This window comes from Haemaphysalis longicornis, unplaced genomic scaffold, assembly GCF_048455015.1.
Source record: "Haemaphysalis longicornis isolate Haplotype H1 unplaced genomic scaffold, Haemaphysalis longicornis Haplotype H1 scaffold_4, whole genome shotgun sequence".
Lineage (NCBI taxonomy): Eukaryota > Metazoa > Arthropoda > Arachnida > Ixodida > Ixodidae > Haemaphysalis > Haemaphysalis longicornis.
In genome coordinates this window covers 98,361,280-98,373,615 of record NW_027526361.1, presented here as the reverse complement: position 1 = coordinate 98,373,615, position 12,336 = coordinate 98,361,280, and the positions used below count along the sequence as shown (strand labels likewise).

The 12,336-nt window shown below is 49.1% G+C and overlaps 2 protein-coding genes across 3 annotated transcripts in view; one reads left to right on the top strand and one right to left on the bottom strand.

Annotated features, from left to right (window-relative positions):
- The window catches only part of LOC144179144 (fasciclin-2-like), a 521,903-nt gene that overhangs the window by 328,747 nt on the left and 180,820 nt on the right, over positions 1–12,336 (bottom strand). The gene's annotated exons all lie outside the window — the stretch shown is intronic.
- Positions 7,520–12,047, top strand: LOC144179143 (uncharacterized). Its single transcript, XM_077707379.1, has 2 exons — positions 7,520–7,677; positions 11,557–12,047. The coding sequence occupies exons 1-2, from the start codon at positions 7,602–7,604 to the stop codon at positions 11,781–11,783; spliced, it is 303 nt and encodes a 100-aa protein (XP_077563505.1). The 5' UTR covers positions 7,520–7,601; the 3' UTR covers positions 11,784–12,047.

Here is a 12,336-nt window from a genome sequence, read left to right as displayed (position 1 = left end):
GACATTTCCTTCGACGACGTGTCTGATTTTACAAGGCGTCCCCATCCGGGTGGCGCAAGACGTGAACTAGTCCCTCCTGAAGTGCTCGGCCCAGGATAGAAGGCGCGTTTTCATCGAGGCGTTACACTAAGCCTTACATTTTAAGAGCTACTGCTTGGTAGCGTTCATTCGACAGACTCACTCTGGCGGAAGGCCTTGGTTTGAAAATACAGCTTCCTGTTCACGTTCTGATCTGTCATCTCATTAAGGCGAAATATGCAGTTTCCTTACCAAGGAGAGCGTCCTTATTTCGGTAATACGCTCTTGGGGCGGGCATCATCATACCCGGACGTTTTTGGGAATGTCACCAGCGTACTTCAACAAAACTCGGTCAAAACGCATTGCCTGTTGTAGCTGAGCAGCTTCTTCCTACACGTTCGACCGACCACGTGTGTTTTAGCTAAGGAATGGGTCACGCTGGAGATATATTTAAGGGGGCGAAATGGACGCTCGCTTCGACGGCCCGAAAAAGAAGCCATTAGGACGACATACAAGCACTGGTTGTCGTACAAGCTTTTCGTTCCGAGTCATCAATCATGAAAGCTGAACATGGATGTCGATTCAACCCTGTGGAATACCCAGTTCAGGTAAAGTTGCAGCACGAAGAGAGCTTATATACCAGTGCACTGGCGTACGCTACACGCAAGGCTTTCACGGAGCCTCTACTCGGCTTCGTGTATGGACTGTATGCATTTTTGATACGCCAGACGCTTGACATAAGCGGTCACCGAGAGCAGTTTCTGAACATTTATGAGCCAGAATTTTTCATAAGCCCCGTTCCAACATAAACTTTCCGCGTGCCTCTATTGATCGTTTTTTTAAAGAGGCCACAATGGCCTCCCACTACTGAGCGTTTGTTTCCAAATGCAGTTAATTGCACCCCAATGCCTCAGATGGGGTCTTAGTCCATGTTCGTAATTTTGGAATTCCATTTACGCAACCTTTTTCTCCCAATTTTCCTCACATTGCTTCTTAGGCGCATTGCGCTCCAAATTCTTGGAAACGACTAGCGTGTGAATGGCTCATTGGGTGTTGCACAAACGCCCATTTGGAGCAGGAAGCTAGACGACTTTGCTTGAATAATATCGACAGTTTTCTTGAGACCATTATATCTATCTGTGTGTTATTTGCTGTGTTAGGTGCGAGAGGAGTGAAAAGACATCAATGAAGCTCATTGATGCGCCCAAAGGGTTCCTGAGACGGCAGAATCATAGCTACAAAGGAAAGTTTGACATCCACCTCAATGGAGCCATACTGCTACAAAAAAAAAAAAAAAAAACCAATACAGCTTTCTCCGAAACTTCGAAGTTCAAGAAAAATTCGTCCTGGTGCAGGATTCGAACCCGGGACCACCGCTTAACCGGAGCTGTCGCTCTACCAACTCAGCTAACAAGGAGGCCAGCAGTTTGTAGCGCGAGAGCGAATTGGTGAACAACTCGAAGTGAAGGACAGGTGTTAATCGACCAGATTTAGGGGAAATCCCCAAGGCCGAGCAGACTTAGAGGGGCGCATTTGCATACGCTGAAAATCCCAAAGAAACAACGTTTCAACAGAGTTTCGCGAAGGAGGTACGGTCGCGCATACGCAAACGCCTGGTGATACTTTCTGCGAAGGAAAGAAAAAGCTATAGAACGCGTCACTGAGCGCCTTCCGATAGCTGCGGGCGGTTTCCGCTGACGCTAGTCGGGTGCGCGCATTTTCGCGTTTGAAGCCACGCGCCTCAGTTCAATTACTGTAGGAGTCCTCGCTTAATTTCTAAAAAACAGGACTTTACGTCACACCGACACGGCAAGTAAAATCAACGTTGTCAACTTTCCCCATGCTCGCTCGGGTTAGTACGCAGCCGAGCTCCTGATTTACCTCCGACCGGCTGCATTTGAACAGACCTCGCTTTACTTATACGTAAACTTTATCGCGCTGGTGCGACGGAGCGCTCTCTCTAGCACACGCGTCCATTCCGCTACAGCTCACGGAGCGAGCGAGGAAATGTGCGAAAGCCATTGTGTTGAGAAAGGATCGGAGGCAAAGGCGAGGCGGGGGCCCCACCGGCCAGCTTTGTTGGAGCTCAAAATGTATCCGGCGTACTGGCCCGTTGAAGGCCCTGTCGCCGACGGTTTGGTCGTTAGCTAAGCAAACACCCAGCACTCTCCGTATACGCCCCAGTAGACGCGCACGCACCACCGCATCGCTTTGAACAGCTCCTAGATGCAATCACCAAGTGCTGCGTAGCTACGGGCTGCAGGCGAGATACGATCGCAAAGGCTGCACGTATACGGAGCAGGTGCCTCGATGTCTTGTAGCGCTGTTACTGTGGCCTCGAGACACACAATGCGGCATACGTACAAGCCGAGAAAAGGGAACTCGGCGATAATAGGGCGCAGATACACGCCGTATAAATAGCTGCTTGGCCTATATATGTCGCTTATTAACGAGTTACGGTCTCCGGGATTGATAAAGTGCGACTTCTTCGACAGCAAGTAAGAAAGCGAGAAACCTCAACCTCACTGAATTCCTCGTTTCTCCTATTCATACACATGCGCACGTAAACCCACAATGTGGAACAACCGCGATGGCCTAGCCGTACGGCAGGTACGGTTACGTAGTGAGGGGCAACTTATTTAAGTAGTGGTTCTCGAACTTGCGCGAAACGCTTAGAGTAGGTAAAGTCGAGGAGGCAAACCGACCCTAATAAACGAAAAGATGATTGATTGTGTGGGGTTTTAAAGCGCCGACGCTTCACAGGCGGTGAGGAGCGCGTATTGGAAGGGCTCCGGATTAATTTTTACCTCCTAAGAATCCTCAACGTGCGCCGAAATCGCGAATACACGGGCGTTTTTCCCTTTCGCCTCCGTCAGAAAAGCGGCCGCCGCGGCCGGAAATCGAACCCGCGACCTCGTGCTCAGCAGCACACCGTAAGCCTTAGCCACTGAGCCACCGCGGCGGGTCTAATAAACGAAAAGGTCTAAAGCTGGCCGTAAACACAAAACAATCCAATGCAGCCTGTTTTCGCACTAAAATAACACTGAAAGAGTTCAAAACACGAGCGTGATAAAAACTAAGCGCGACTTCAATACGCCACCGCGTGTGAATATCAATGAGAGGGCGGCAACACCACGCGGTTGGCAGCCGCGGGAAGTTCTCGGGTGAACTGCTCTAACTTGGGCTTGTTGTAGATGGTGGCCAAACTACGAGACTAAGATCAGTTTTTCGTCCGCCTATACATCTCCTCCATCCTGAACCGGTCGAGGCAGCGGGACTTCGCCCACATCCTTTGCCCGAGGCGCATGCCGGAAGTAAGTTCGCCTGGAAGCAGCCACAGTGCGCAATCGTGCCTCGGAAACGGCAGTAGACCCAACTAAGCGGCCGCCGAGCAGACTTAGAGGGGCGCATTTGCATACGCTGAAAATCCCAAAGAAACAACGTTTCAACAGAGTTTCGCGAAGGAGGTACGGCCGCGCATACGCAAACGCCTGGTGATACTTTTGTCCCCGTATTGTTTACTCCGCCGCATTGGCGCGCGCGCGTGCCGGTGAAAGAAGCAGTTTGCGGAACAAACTACACACGCCAGCTATAGGGCCGCGAACGCAAGCTCCCCCGCTGCAGCAGCTTCCGCCTTCCGGTTCACCTGCTTGGAGTGGCTGAACCGATCGTACCAAGAGCCGAGCGAGTTCTGGCGCCCTCGATGACCGGAACAAACCCGGCGCCGTTGTCTAAGGACCCGACTATCCATACATCTCGGGCCGCGCTTCAGGTAACCGCAAGCGGAAGAAAAAGGAAAAGTCAAGACTTAGCGGATTTCGTTCAAAACAAGAGGCAACAGACACAGGAGTCTGTTGGGCCTATAGAGACGAGTTTAGGGACAAGGATAACGTTTTAAATGGGGCAGAATTGAAATATACTTAAAAGAAAAGGGTCCAACCTGGGGCAAAACGCGCAAACTTGCGCCGAGGACATACAGAGCACGTCGAAAACTCATGCTAGCAGCATTCGGAACTTCACAAACGAAAATAAGCGCCAACAGTTACATGCTTCTAACAGCCAAGCTGTTTAGCAAATCGTAATTTTTCGTGCTCGAAGTTACAAATACCAAGAAATTGCCGAACGCGCGCACGTGAGCGCGGGTCTCGCGGCGACCGCCCGGCAGTAAACAAAACCAAGAAATGCCTAGCGCTCATGTATGCGTGCCTCACGACGACCGCCCAGCGTCCCCTGGGCACGCTGGTCAAGCAAAGCATACAAACTTAAGGAGATTGTCCAATATTGTCACCTCCCTTCCCCTCCAAAGAAAAAAAAATGTCCAGCGTTCGTCTTAATCGTGGCAATACTTGTTCGGAACGAGAAAGACTTGCAACGTTCGCCGGAATCATAGCAACACTTGCTCGGAAAGAAAGACATCTCACAGCGTAAGCCCCTCCAAAGGGATGTCCAATGATTGTCACTTCCAAAGAAAGAAATGAAACAAGCTCACACTTATGGCAACAGTGATGGAGGAAAGGTCGCTGCGGCAGCGAAGAAGAAGCAAATCGGCTGCAATCGTGCACTCAAACTGTCGTGATGGTCGTGGAGGTCGAGAACAGCTTCGCTACATTCAAGTCCTGCGCTTAGCGTGAGCTTTCTTCATTTTTTTTTTACTTTCGCAAAATGCCTAACATTCGGATATGCCCAATGTATCCTTGTTAGAGAAGATGGCCTAACTGACAGGTGAACGGGCAACTTCAATAGATGTACCAAGATACAAACTCATCAACCGTGAAAGAGATTGCCGCGCCCTCTATGCAGCCAGCTCAAAAAGCAGCAAATAGACTAACCGGTCGAGCTCCCAGTTCGGAAGGATAGAGACGGGGAATGTTTGATTTAGCACGTTGCCATCACGGGCAAACTTAATTTCTTTCGACCTCCGTTATATTTGTTGATAAGAAAGCTGACTACCAAACTCTAGAAGAAAAAAAAGAAAACACCGACCAAAAACCAGAGAAAGTTCAACGGAAAACCAAATGTGCGGATGCTGCTGGTCTACGCTTAGTTCAACCTCGCACACAATTTATTTTGAATCAGAATGAATTTTCGCGCGCTCCTTCAATTTCCGCCTTCCGAAATGCGCGCACACGAGAGGCGACACTATTTACGGCTGTCGTTTGACGCGCAGGCGATGGAATTCTCCCACGAAGGAAAACAAGCAACAACGACGTCGGCAGCTGCGTGCACGGCCTGAAGAGAGCCCGCTCTGCACGACGACGACGACGACACAAAAGCGGCCCGTGTCACGCGAGCGAAGCGCACGGACGATCTGCGGTCGTGTCGGCGGCCGAGCGGAGCGAAGGACCTCGAGGTGCGCATCGAACGATCACGCACGTCACACTGCCGTGCCGGCCACGACGACAACACCCTCGAGAGTGGAAGAAAGCCCCGGCGTTGGTAGGCATTCCTGCGGAAACCGGAGGCAGAGATTTTAAAGAAATTCGCATTATAGTGAGGCCGAAATCAACAATGTTCAGCCAATCACCCAGCGGGGATAACGTGTTGGAAGTAAACGGTACGGTCTCAGGATTCAACGGACGAAATGCTGAGCACATGGTCTTTGGACGGGCAGTGCGCGTGTAATATGTGATCATTTCTGAAACGGCGAAGTGAGGGGAATTACCCAAGGTGGAGTAAGTTTCTGCGAAGGAAAAACGTAATCATACACCTGGAATGCAGCCTTACGGCCACGGGCATAGGCAAAAAAACGAACAAGAAGCTGTAAAGCGCCCTTCGCGGAAGCGGCACCGCCGAAGTGGTGCGTACTTGTGACTTGGGCGGTAATGAGTTCCTACCAGCCAAAATTTCGGATGTAATGAAACAATCCTTCAACAAGTCAATCTAATTAGATCCAGAATACACTAAATTCGCACCCCAGCGGCCCAGAAGAAACGGCGATGGCGGAACGAGTTCGAGCTCGAGACATATATAAAGAGAAAAAAAAAAGAAAATAACATCACGCAGGAGCCAAGGCATCATGCCCATCGTTTAGTGCGCCACAACCCTGAATAGGCCTCTCTTTGGACACAATGCAGTTGCTTTCTCCTCCTCCTCCCAAGGGTAACTTAGGAACTGTGAAGTATAGTCACCCAATCGAGTAACAGTGGCGTACTTAGCGCATGCTATCGTATCCATCGTTTGACAAAGCCAGTGGGTATGATGTGATTAATACTAGTTTTTTTTTTTTTTTTTTTTTATGTATGCACCAACGTTGAAGTATCCCAGCACAAAGCGAACTCGGAGACGCCGGGGAGATTGCCAACTGCCTTTAAAGCATTCAGCTGGATTCTAGCCACGCCGCCGTCTTGCGTTTTCGGCCTGGCGGTACTCGGGGTGCCAACGGGCATTGCGCTTACGCTTGTCGTCCGCGGACCGATCGTCGTCGGTGGTCTTCTTCCGCCGCATTCGCAACCATTTCCGCCTATTTTTTTTTTTCTTTGAGTGGGCTTCACTGCGCAACAGACAATGCGGAAAAGCCAGCTTACGGATATCAAGCCTACACCGACCTCTTTAAAGTCGGCTTCTCTCCTAAACATTACTGGGAAGAGTTTTTTCAAGGGGAAGTATTTATAAACTTATGTCAACATATGAAGCGCCAGAGGTAACAGGTGGCCGAAGGCAGAGGGTGCGCATACAGAGCGAGAGGAGCACACGTGCGGTCAGCCGCGGAACGCGCACAGAACACCGGTTCCGTCGTTGAGAGAACGAGCCGCTTACTCAAAAGACTGAAAAACGGTGGGGGGAGGGGGGGTTATCCTATAACAGCACCGCAGTAAAAGCACAGTGGCTTTAAGTGAACCCGTGACTCGGACAAAAAAATAGAAAGAAATAACGATATAATTAATCTCCGACGGTTGCCTTTAAATGAATCATTGTTTGGCTTGGAAAATTAACTCAGAATACCATGAAACACAATTTGGAGAACAACTTGAAACTACTTGAGAGAATTCGTGAAGGGAACTACAGAAGGGATTACTCAAGAGAGCTAATTAATGGAACTACTCAAAAGAATTGCTCAAGGGAACTTATGCTGTTGCGACTTCTTACAGCGTACTCGTAATAGAAGCGGCAACGCCTCCAGCCAGCCACGCAGTCCTTAAAACAGGGATTACCCAGCAAATAATGGTGCGCAATAATAATATCGATTGCACAAGTAAGAAGGAAAACTCTGCGTGCACTGCAGTTTTGGCGCGCTTTCACCACAAACAGGACACAGCCACTCTGGGCGAACCATGAGGCACGCCTTGCGTGCGCGTGTCGCTCGCTCGAGTGCATCACTTCCGAGCAGTACCGCGGGTGGGATGGGGAGAGAGAGAAGGGGTGGACGAGCCTGGCGAAGTAGGTTCGCGTGACAGTCAATGGAAACCCTCTTCTTCCTCTCCCCCTCTTCCCAATCCACCCAGCTGCGGATACACACTGTTATCGTTGGCGACGCCGCAATGCGCGAACCTTTAGTTAGGGCGACTGTATAAAAGCTGCCCAGTCGGAGTGTCGGGGCACGCAACCAGCATCGGCGCCCAACATCGACCACGCCAACGATCACCATGAACCAGGCCGGAGTCACCCTGATCGCCTTGACCTTGCTGGCTTTGGTGGCGGCCGCGGTGTGCTCCGTTCGAGGTGAGAACGCATCGGGCTGACCTTGGCCCCTATGCACTTAGTTCTTGATCGCGATATGTGCTAACAAATGCTAACACGCCGTAATCATGCCGCGTAGCACTCTACCTCATCATGTGACGGCAGATTTAGAGCCATACTATGACACTATGCTTCGTCATGGTAGGAAATACCGCACTTTGTCCACAAGGAGACTTTTCGCGGTTTTTTTTTTGTGCAATGCAAGTGTCTACCCTCTAGAAATCGATCAGGGATCCACAAATCGATCCTAGAATCGCGAAGGCACCGAATATGACTTCGAATGCGAATTCGAAGCATTCGTACCAGAGATTTTTACGAGAAACGACGATATTTTTTCGCTAAAAAAATACGCTGGAGTACACGACCTAGCCTAACACTTGTAAAAGAAAGACGTGTTTTAAAAATACGCAGCAGAATGCGCGACCAGATTACTAACAGTCCTTCAAAGCATTTAACAGATCTTGCATTACTAAGCCCTAGGCGAGGCTACGAGATGCCTGAAAGTTGTGACGCCAAGCACGCGTGCAATGCGGGTGAGCAAACTTGCACTGCGGGAATTTTCGAGACCTTTTTCGAAAATTTAGAACACCCGGCGAATACATATCTTAACGAAGCTATTTTGAACTCACAACAGCACCGCACAGTGTCATCTGCGCCACTCCCTTCCTAAAAACTTCTGCAAAAGGGGGCCGCGCGCCGCTTACTGAAGTTAATTAGTGGCTCCTCACCGACTTCGTTCGATCAGGTTTCAGCTGCCCCGCGTAACAAAGCGTGTAATTATGCGCGACTGAACTCTTCACGATGATGGGGTAAGAAAAAAAGAACAACAGCACTCACTCAACCCGCAGCCGGGAGTTCGGAAATATAAATAAAAACAAAACATTAGTGAAGCTCATTTCTCGAACTCTCCCGCCCTCCCTTCCGTATTCAGTACCAGGTTCAGAGCTATTATGTTGCGAAACTCTAGACGCACGCGCACAAGGAAATCCCAGTTAGGAGCAGCTAAAAAAGTTGTACGAAACGATCAACTTGATAAGGCTCCGAGAGCCCGAAGCACCAGATATGCTGTGAGAACATTTTTAGAGGAAGGTGAAAAAAAAAGAACGCGTTCTCGCGGCGCTCACTTCGTGCTCTTGCAGGTCGCTCGAGCGAATGTCGTCGCTATCTTTCGCGGGGAGGGGGGTCTGTTGTCGTCGCTTACATAATGCGGCCGGGTTGTCTTGCGCCAAAAGCGTCCTCGCGGAGAGCGCCGACAAAGAGATGCACAAAGCACCGGTCCGCTTGTTGCGCTAACGAGCGGCGATCTGGTTTCGCCGAGCGGCTCTGCGCACTCTCAGAGATGCCCAGGAGCGCACTCTTCTCTAGAGCCGGATGATCACCCTTCTGTTTCTTGCGACACTGATTCCAGCCACGCCGTCATCTTTGCGGGGGGAAGCGCGCGAAGTGTCAGCGGCAAGCCGATTTGTTCTCGAAACACAAAAACGCCCCAGGAAAAATTACAGCGACGCGCTTATGGGGTCCGATAACCTTCCTTCTTTTCAAGGTGTGGTTCTCCGAAAGATGGGATTCGATTCGGTAATGATTCGGAAGCCAGAAATGCCGCGCAGGAACTGACTTAGCGCTCGTCTTCATTACTGTGGCCACACGGCAAACGCCAAAATAATAACAAAAAAAAAAACTGAGGGTCCATAACGCAAATGTCACGACTCCGCCGTAAAGATTTTCAACCGCAAATGGTAGTGTTGCAAATTTCGGGGTGTCCGAGACGTTCAATGAGACACTGTGCTGCACTTTTGTCCACCACGTTTTGCTCCGGGAAGATGTATTATTCCCGCCTTATAACAGCGTTATGACGCTGTCACTACATGGCGATAAGCGTTTCGAGGAAGGCTTTTTATATAACACCACGTCTATCGTTTAAACATTGTAAGCGCACATTTAGGCTTTCAGGACTGTTTAATGTCTTCGACGTAGTAGCATGTAATATTGTTTCCTTAATCTATAGCATTATTACTAAGTAATATTAACCACGGTAAATGGGCATCGTTCATTACTGACTGAAAGGTACAATTGCTACCTCTACTTTCGTTGCCTCAAATTCACACTCTGGTCCACATACGCTGGAGTTGGCAGGAATCAGGCTACGTAATCATTTATATATTAATGTCGAGTCTAAAGGTGTACCCTTCGCTCATCCTTGGATCATTTAAAACTTCCCCTGTTCAATATGGCTTGTTTTTTTAGTTACTCCTTATTGCTCACACCACTGTTTAATACGCGTCTTTGGTCACTTTGTTATATGGTATATTTAGTGGCATACGCATGTTTTTGCTTTTCGTTTAAATCAGGATATAATTCGAATGTATTCCTTTGTTTGTAGGCACGAGTTTCTAGTGAGTTGTAACTGACTGGTACCCTCAGACGATTTTGACGGGTCCTTAAGTGTTCATTTTCTTATGTAAAAACTTCGGATACAAGAACATCACAAGGTCCGCTAAGTCCTCCCTACGATGACTTGAAGAGAAAGCCTAAGTGTCGATGCATTAAAAACAGACGCCTGAAGGTTTCGCGTTCTCTTTTTCCACATCCACCGTCGGCACATGTTTCTTCCTGTTCCGGCGTGACAATCTTGCCGACAACCATACTGAGCTGACGGCCACACAAATTCGCTTTATCACCCGAATTTTTTTGGTCGCTTTAATCATCTTAATAAACGTCGCTGCTTGTACGGCTGGCCCGTTCGGCGGCGTCCTTTCGCTCTCTTCATCTGCGACGTACTGGCGTGGACTTCAACCTCTTTGTACTGCCAAGTTCAACTCGCGCTATGGAACGCCTTGTGCTATGGAACGCTTCCGAAGGAGAACCTTTTTTTATACTAAGGTGAGCGACCTCCACTCAAGGACATTGAACAAAAGCCAAACGCTCAGGAACAGAGCAAAACTGCAAAAACGTGATATTTCGCCCAGAGCACGGAGTCGACTTGAATGTGAGCACCGCAAAACTGTATCGCAGAACTACGAAAACTTTTTTTGTGTAATTCGTTGTCCAAAATTACTGTCCGTACATTTAAATAGGGGTTTCCATGGCTCTGGAGCTTGGTAAACCAGTTTTCTTATCTTGAAACTATTCACACAGCAAAGCTTTCGGTCTCAATATTAGCTGCGCGAAAATTCATCGCACCAGGCTAAACAACTCCAAAGTATTCTGGAAGAAGTGCGATAAGCTGAGAAGCTGCACCTTGCGCCACTGAACGACGGGACATATAAAGACAACCGATTTTTTGCCGAGTATATTTTCTTTGCAACAAATAAAAGGCCCTCACTTAAAACACCTGAACTCGGAGCGATTTTGCTGATAGCGCTCTAGAACTTCTGAAATCGCAATCTTTAGATCTACCAGCCGTACGTGTCCCGTCAAAAGTAATGCTGGCCACCATGACAGGGAGTTGTGCTGCCACGTACGTTTATCTGCACGAGAGATTTAAAGAAATATTTAAAAACTTGTCCCCGGCTGAAACAACATTAGTGCGCAACCTTCTCTATTCCTTCATGCGGTTCCCGAATCCCGCGTTGAAACTGACGGAGTTGTTTGTACAGTAACGGTAGTGTCTCGCTTAGACACTAGATGTCGCCACCTTTCAGACTTCAGAAATATTAGTGCAAAATTTAAATTAGTTCCACCTGTTTATTTAGAAATTCCTTGCGGTTGCCCCAGTATATAAAACACTGGCTTTCACACGAGCTGAAGGACATGAAACTCCACAAACATCGGTTGTCTGTCGCTGTTCAGTTCAAACCGCGACCAATACAGGTGCCGTCCCCGCACATCGATTCCTCATTCGTTTCCTATTTGCCTTCGCAGGAGATGAGATATCGTCGGCACGGCACGAGGCGCTGAGACGGAGGGTCGCCCGCGCCGCGACAACGATTGCTACCGCCGAGACCGAAGGCGGCAGCAGCAGCAGCACCTCGGGCACGTCCGAGGAAGCCCCGTCGTCGAGCGCTACCGGCGCCTCGGGCGGTGCGACACCCGAAGCGGACACGACGACGCCCAACAAAGATGCGACGGCTACCACGGAGAAGGCCTAACTTGTAACCCGACAACAGAAATCAGAAAGCCACAACCTAAACGGGAAATACAAGAACAGGCACTGTACCGCTATTCTATAAGCTCACCTTTCGAAAGGCAGAACACGAGTCTATCATTATAGAATGGCACTAGTGTCAACTTGTAATTACCTGCCAACATTGTCTGCGGGCACACCAACGAAGCCTGCATCAGCTATCTGTAGTTCCATGCGTAGTGTAGACGAGCATAGTCTGGAAATAAAATAGCCGTGGGCAAAATTGTCATTCGTCCTTTTTTTTTCCGGTTTGCCTCCATTTAAAAAAGCAAAGAGACGCCCACAACCCTGACGGTACATCGAATTAAATGTCAAGCGTATAAAAGGCCCGTTTGCCGATTACTGAAAGAAAAAAAGGGGACCGCTACAGTTCCAATCAACTTGTCGACGACACAGAGCAGCCTTTCGTACGTTAAAAGCGACCAGGCTGTCTTTCCGTCGTTATTTTTTGCGCCTCCGAAACGTTTGCTTAAGGAAGCTCCAAAGCGAGCGAAAAAGGTTTAGCATAATCGAAGAGA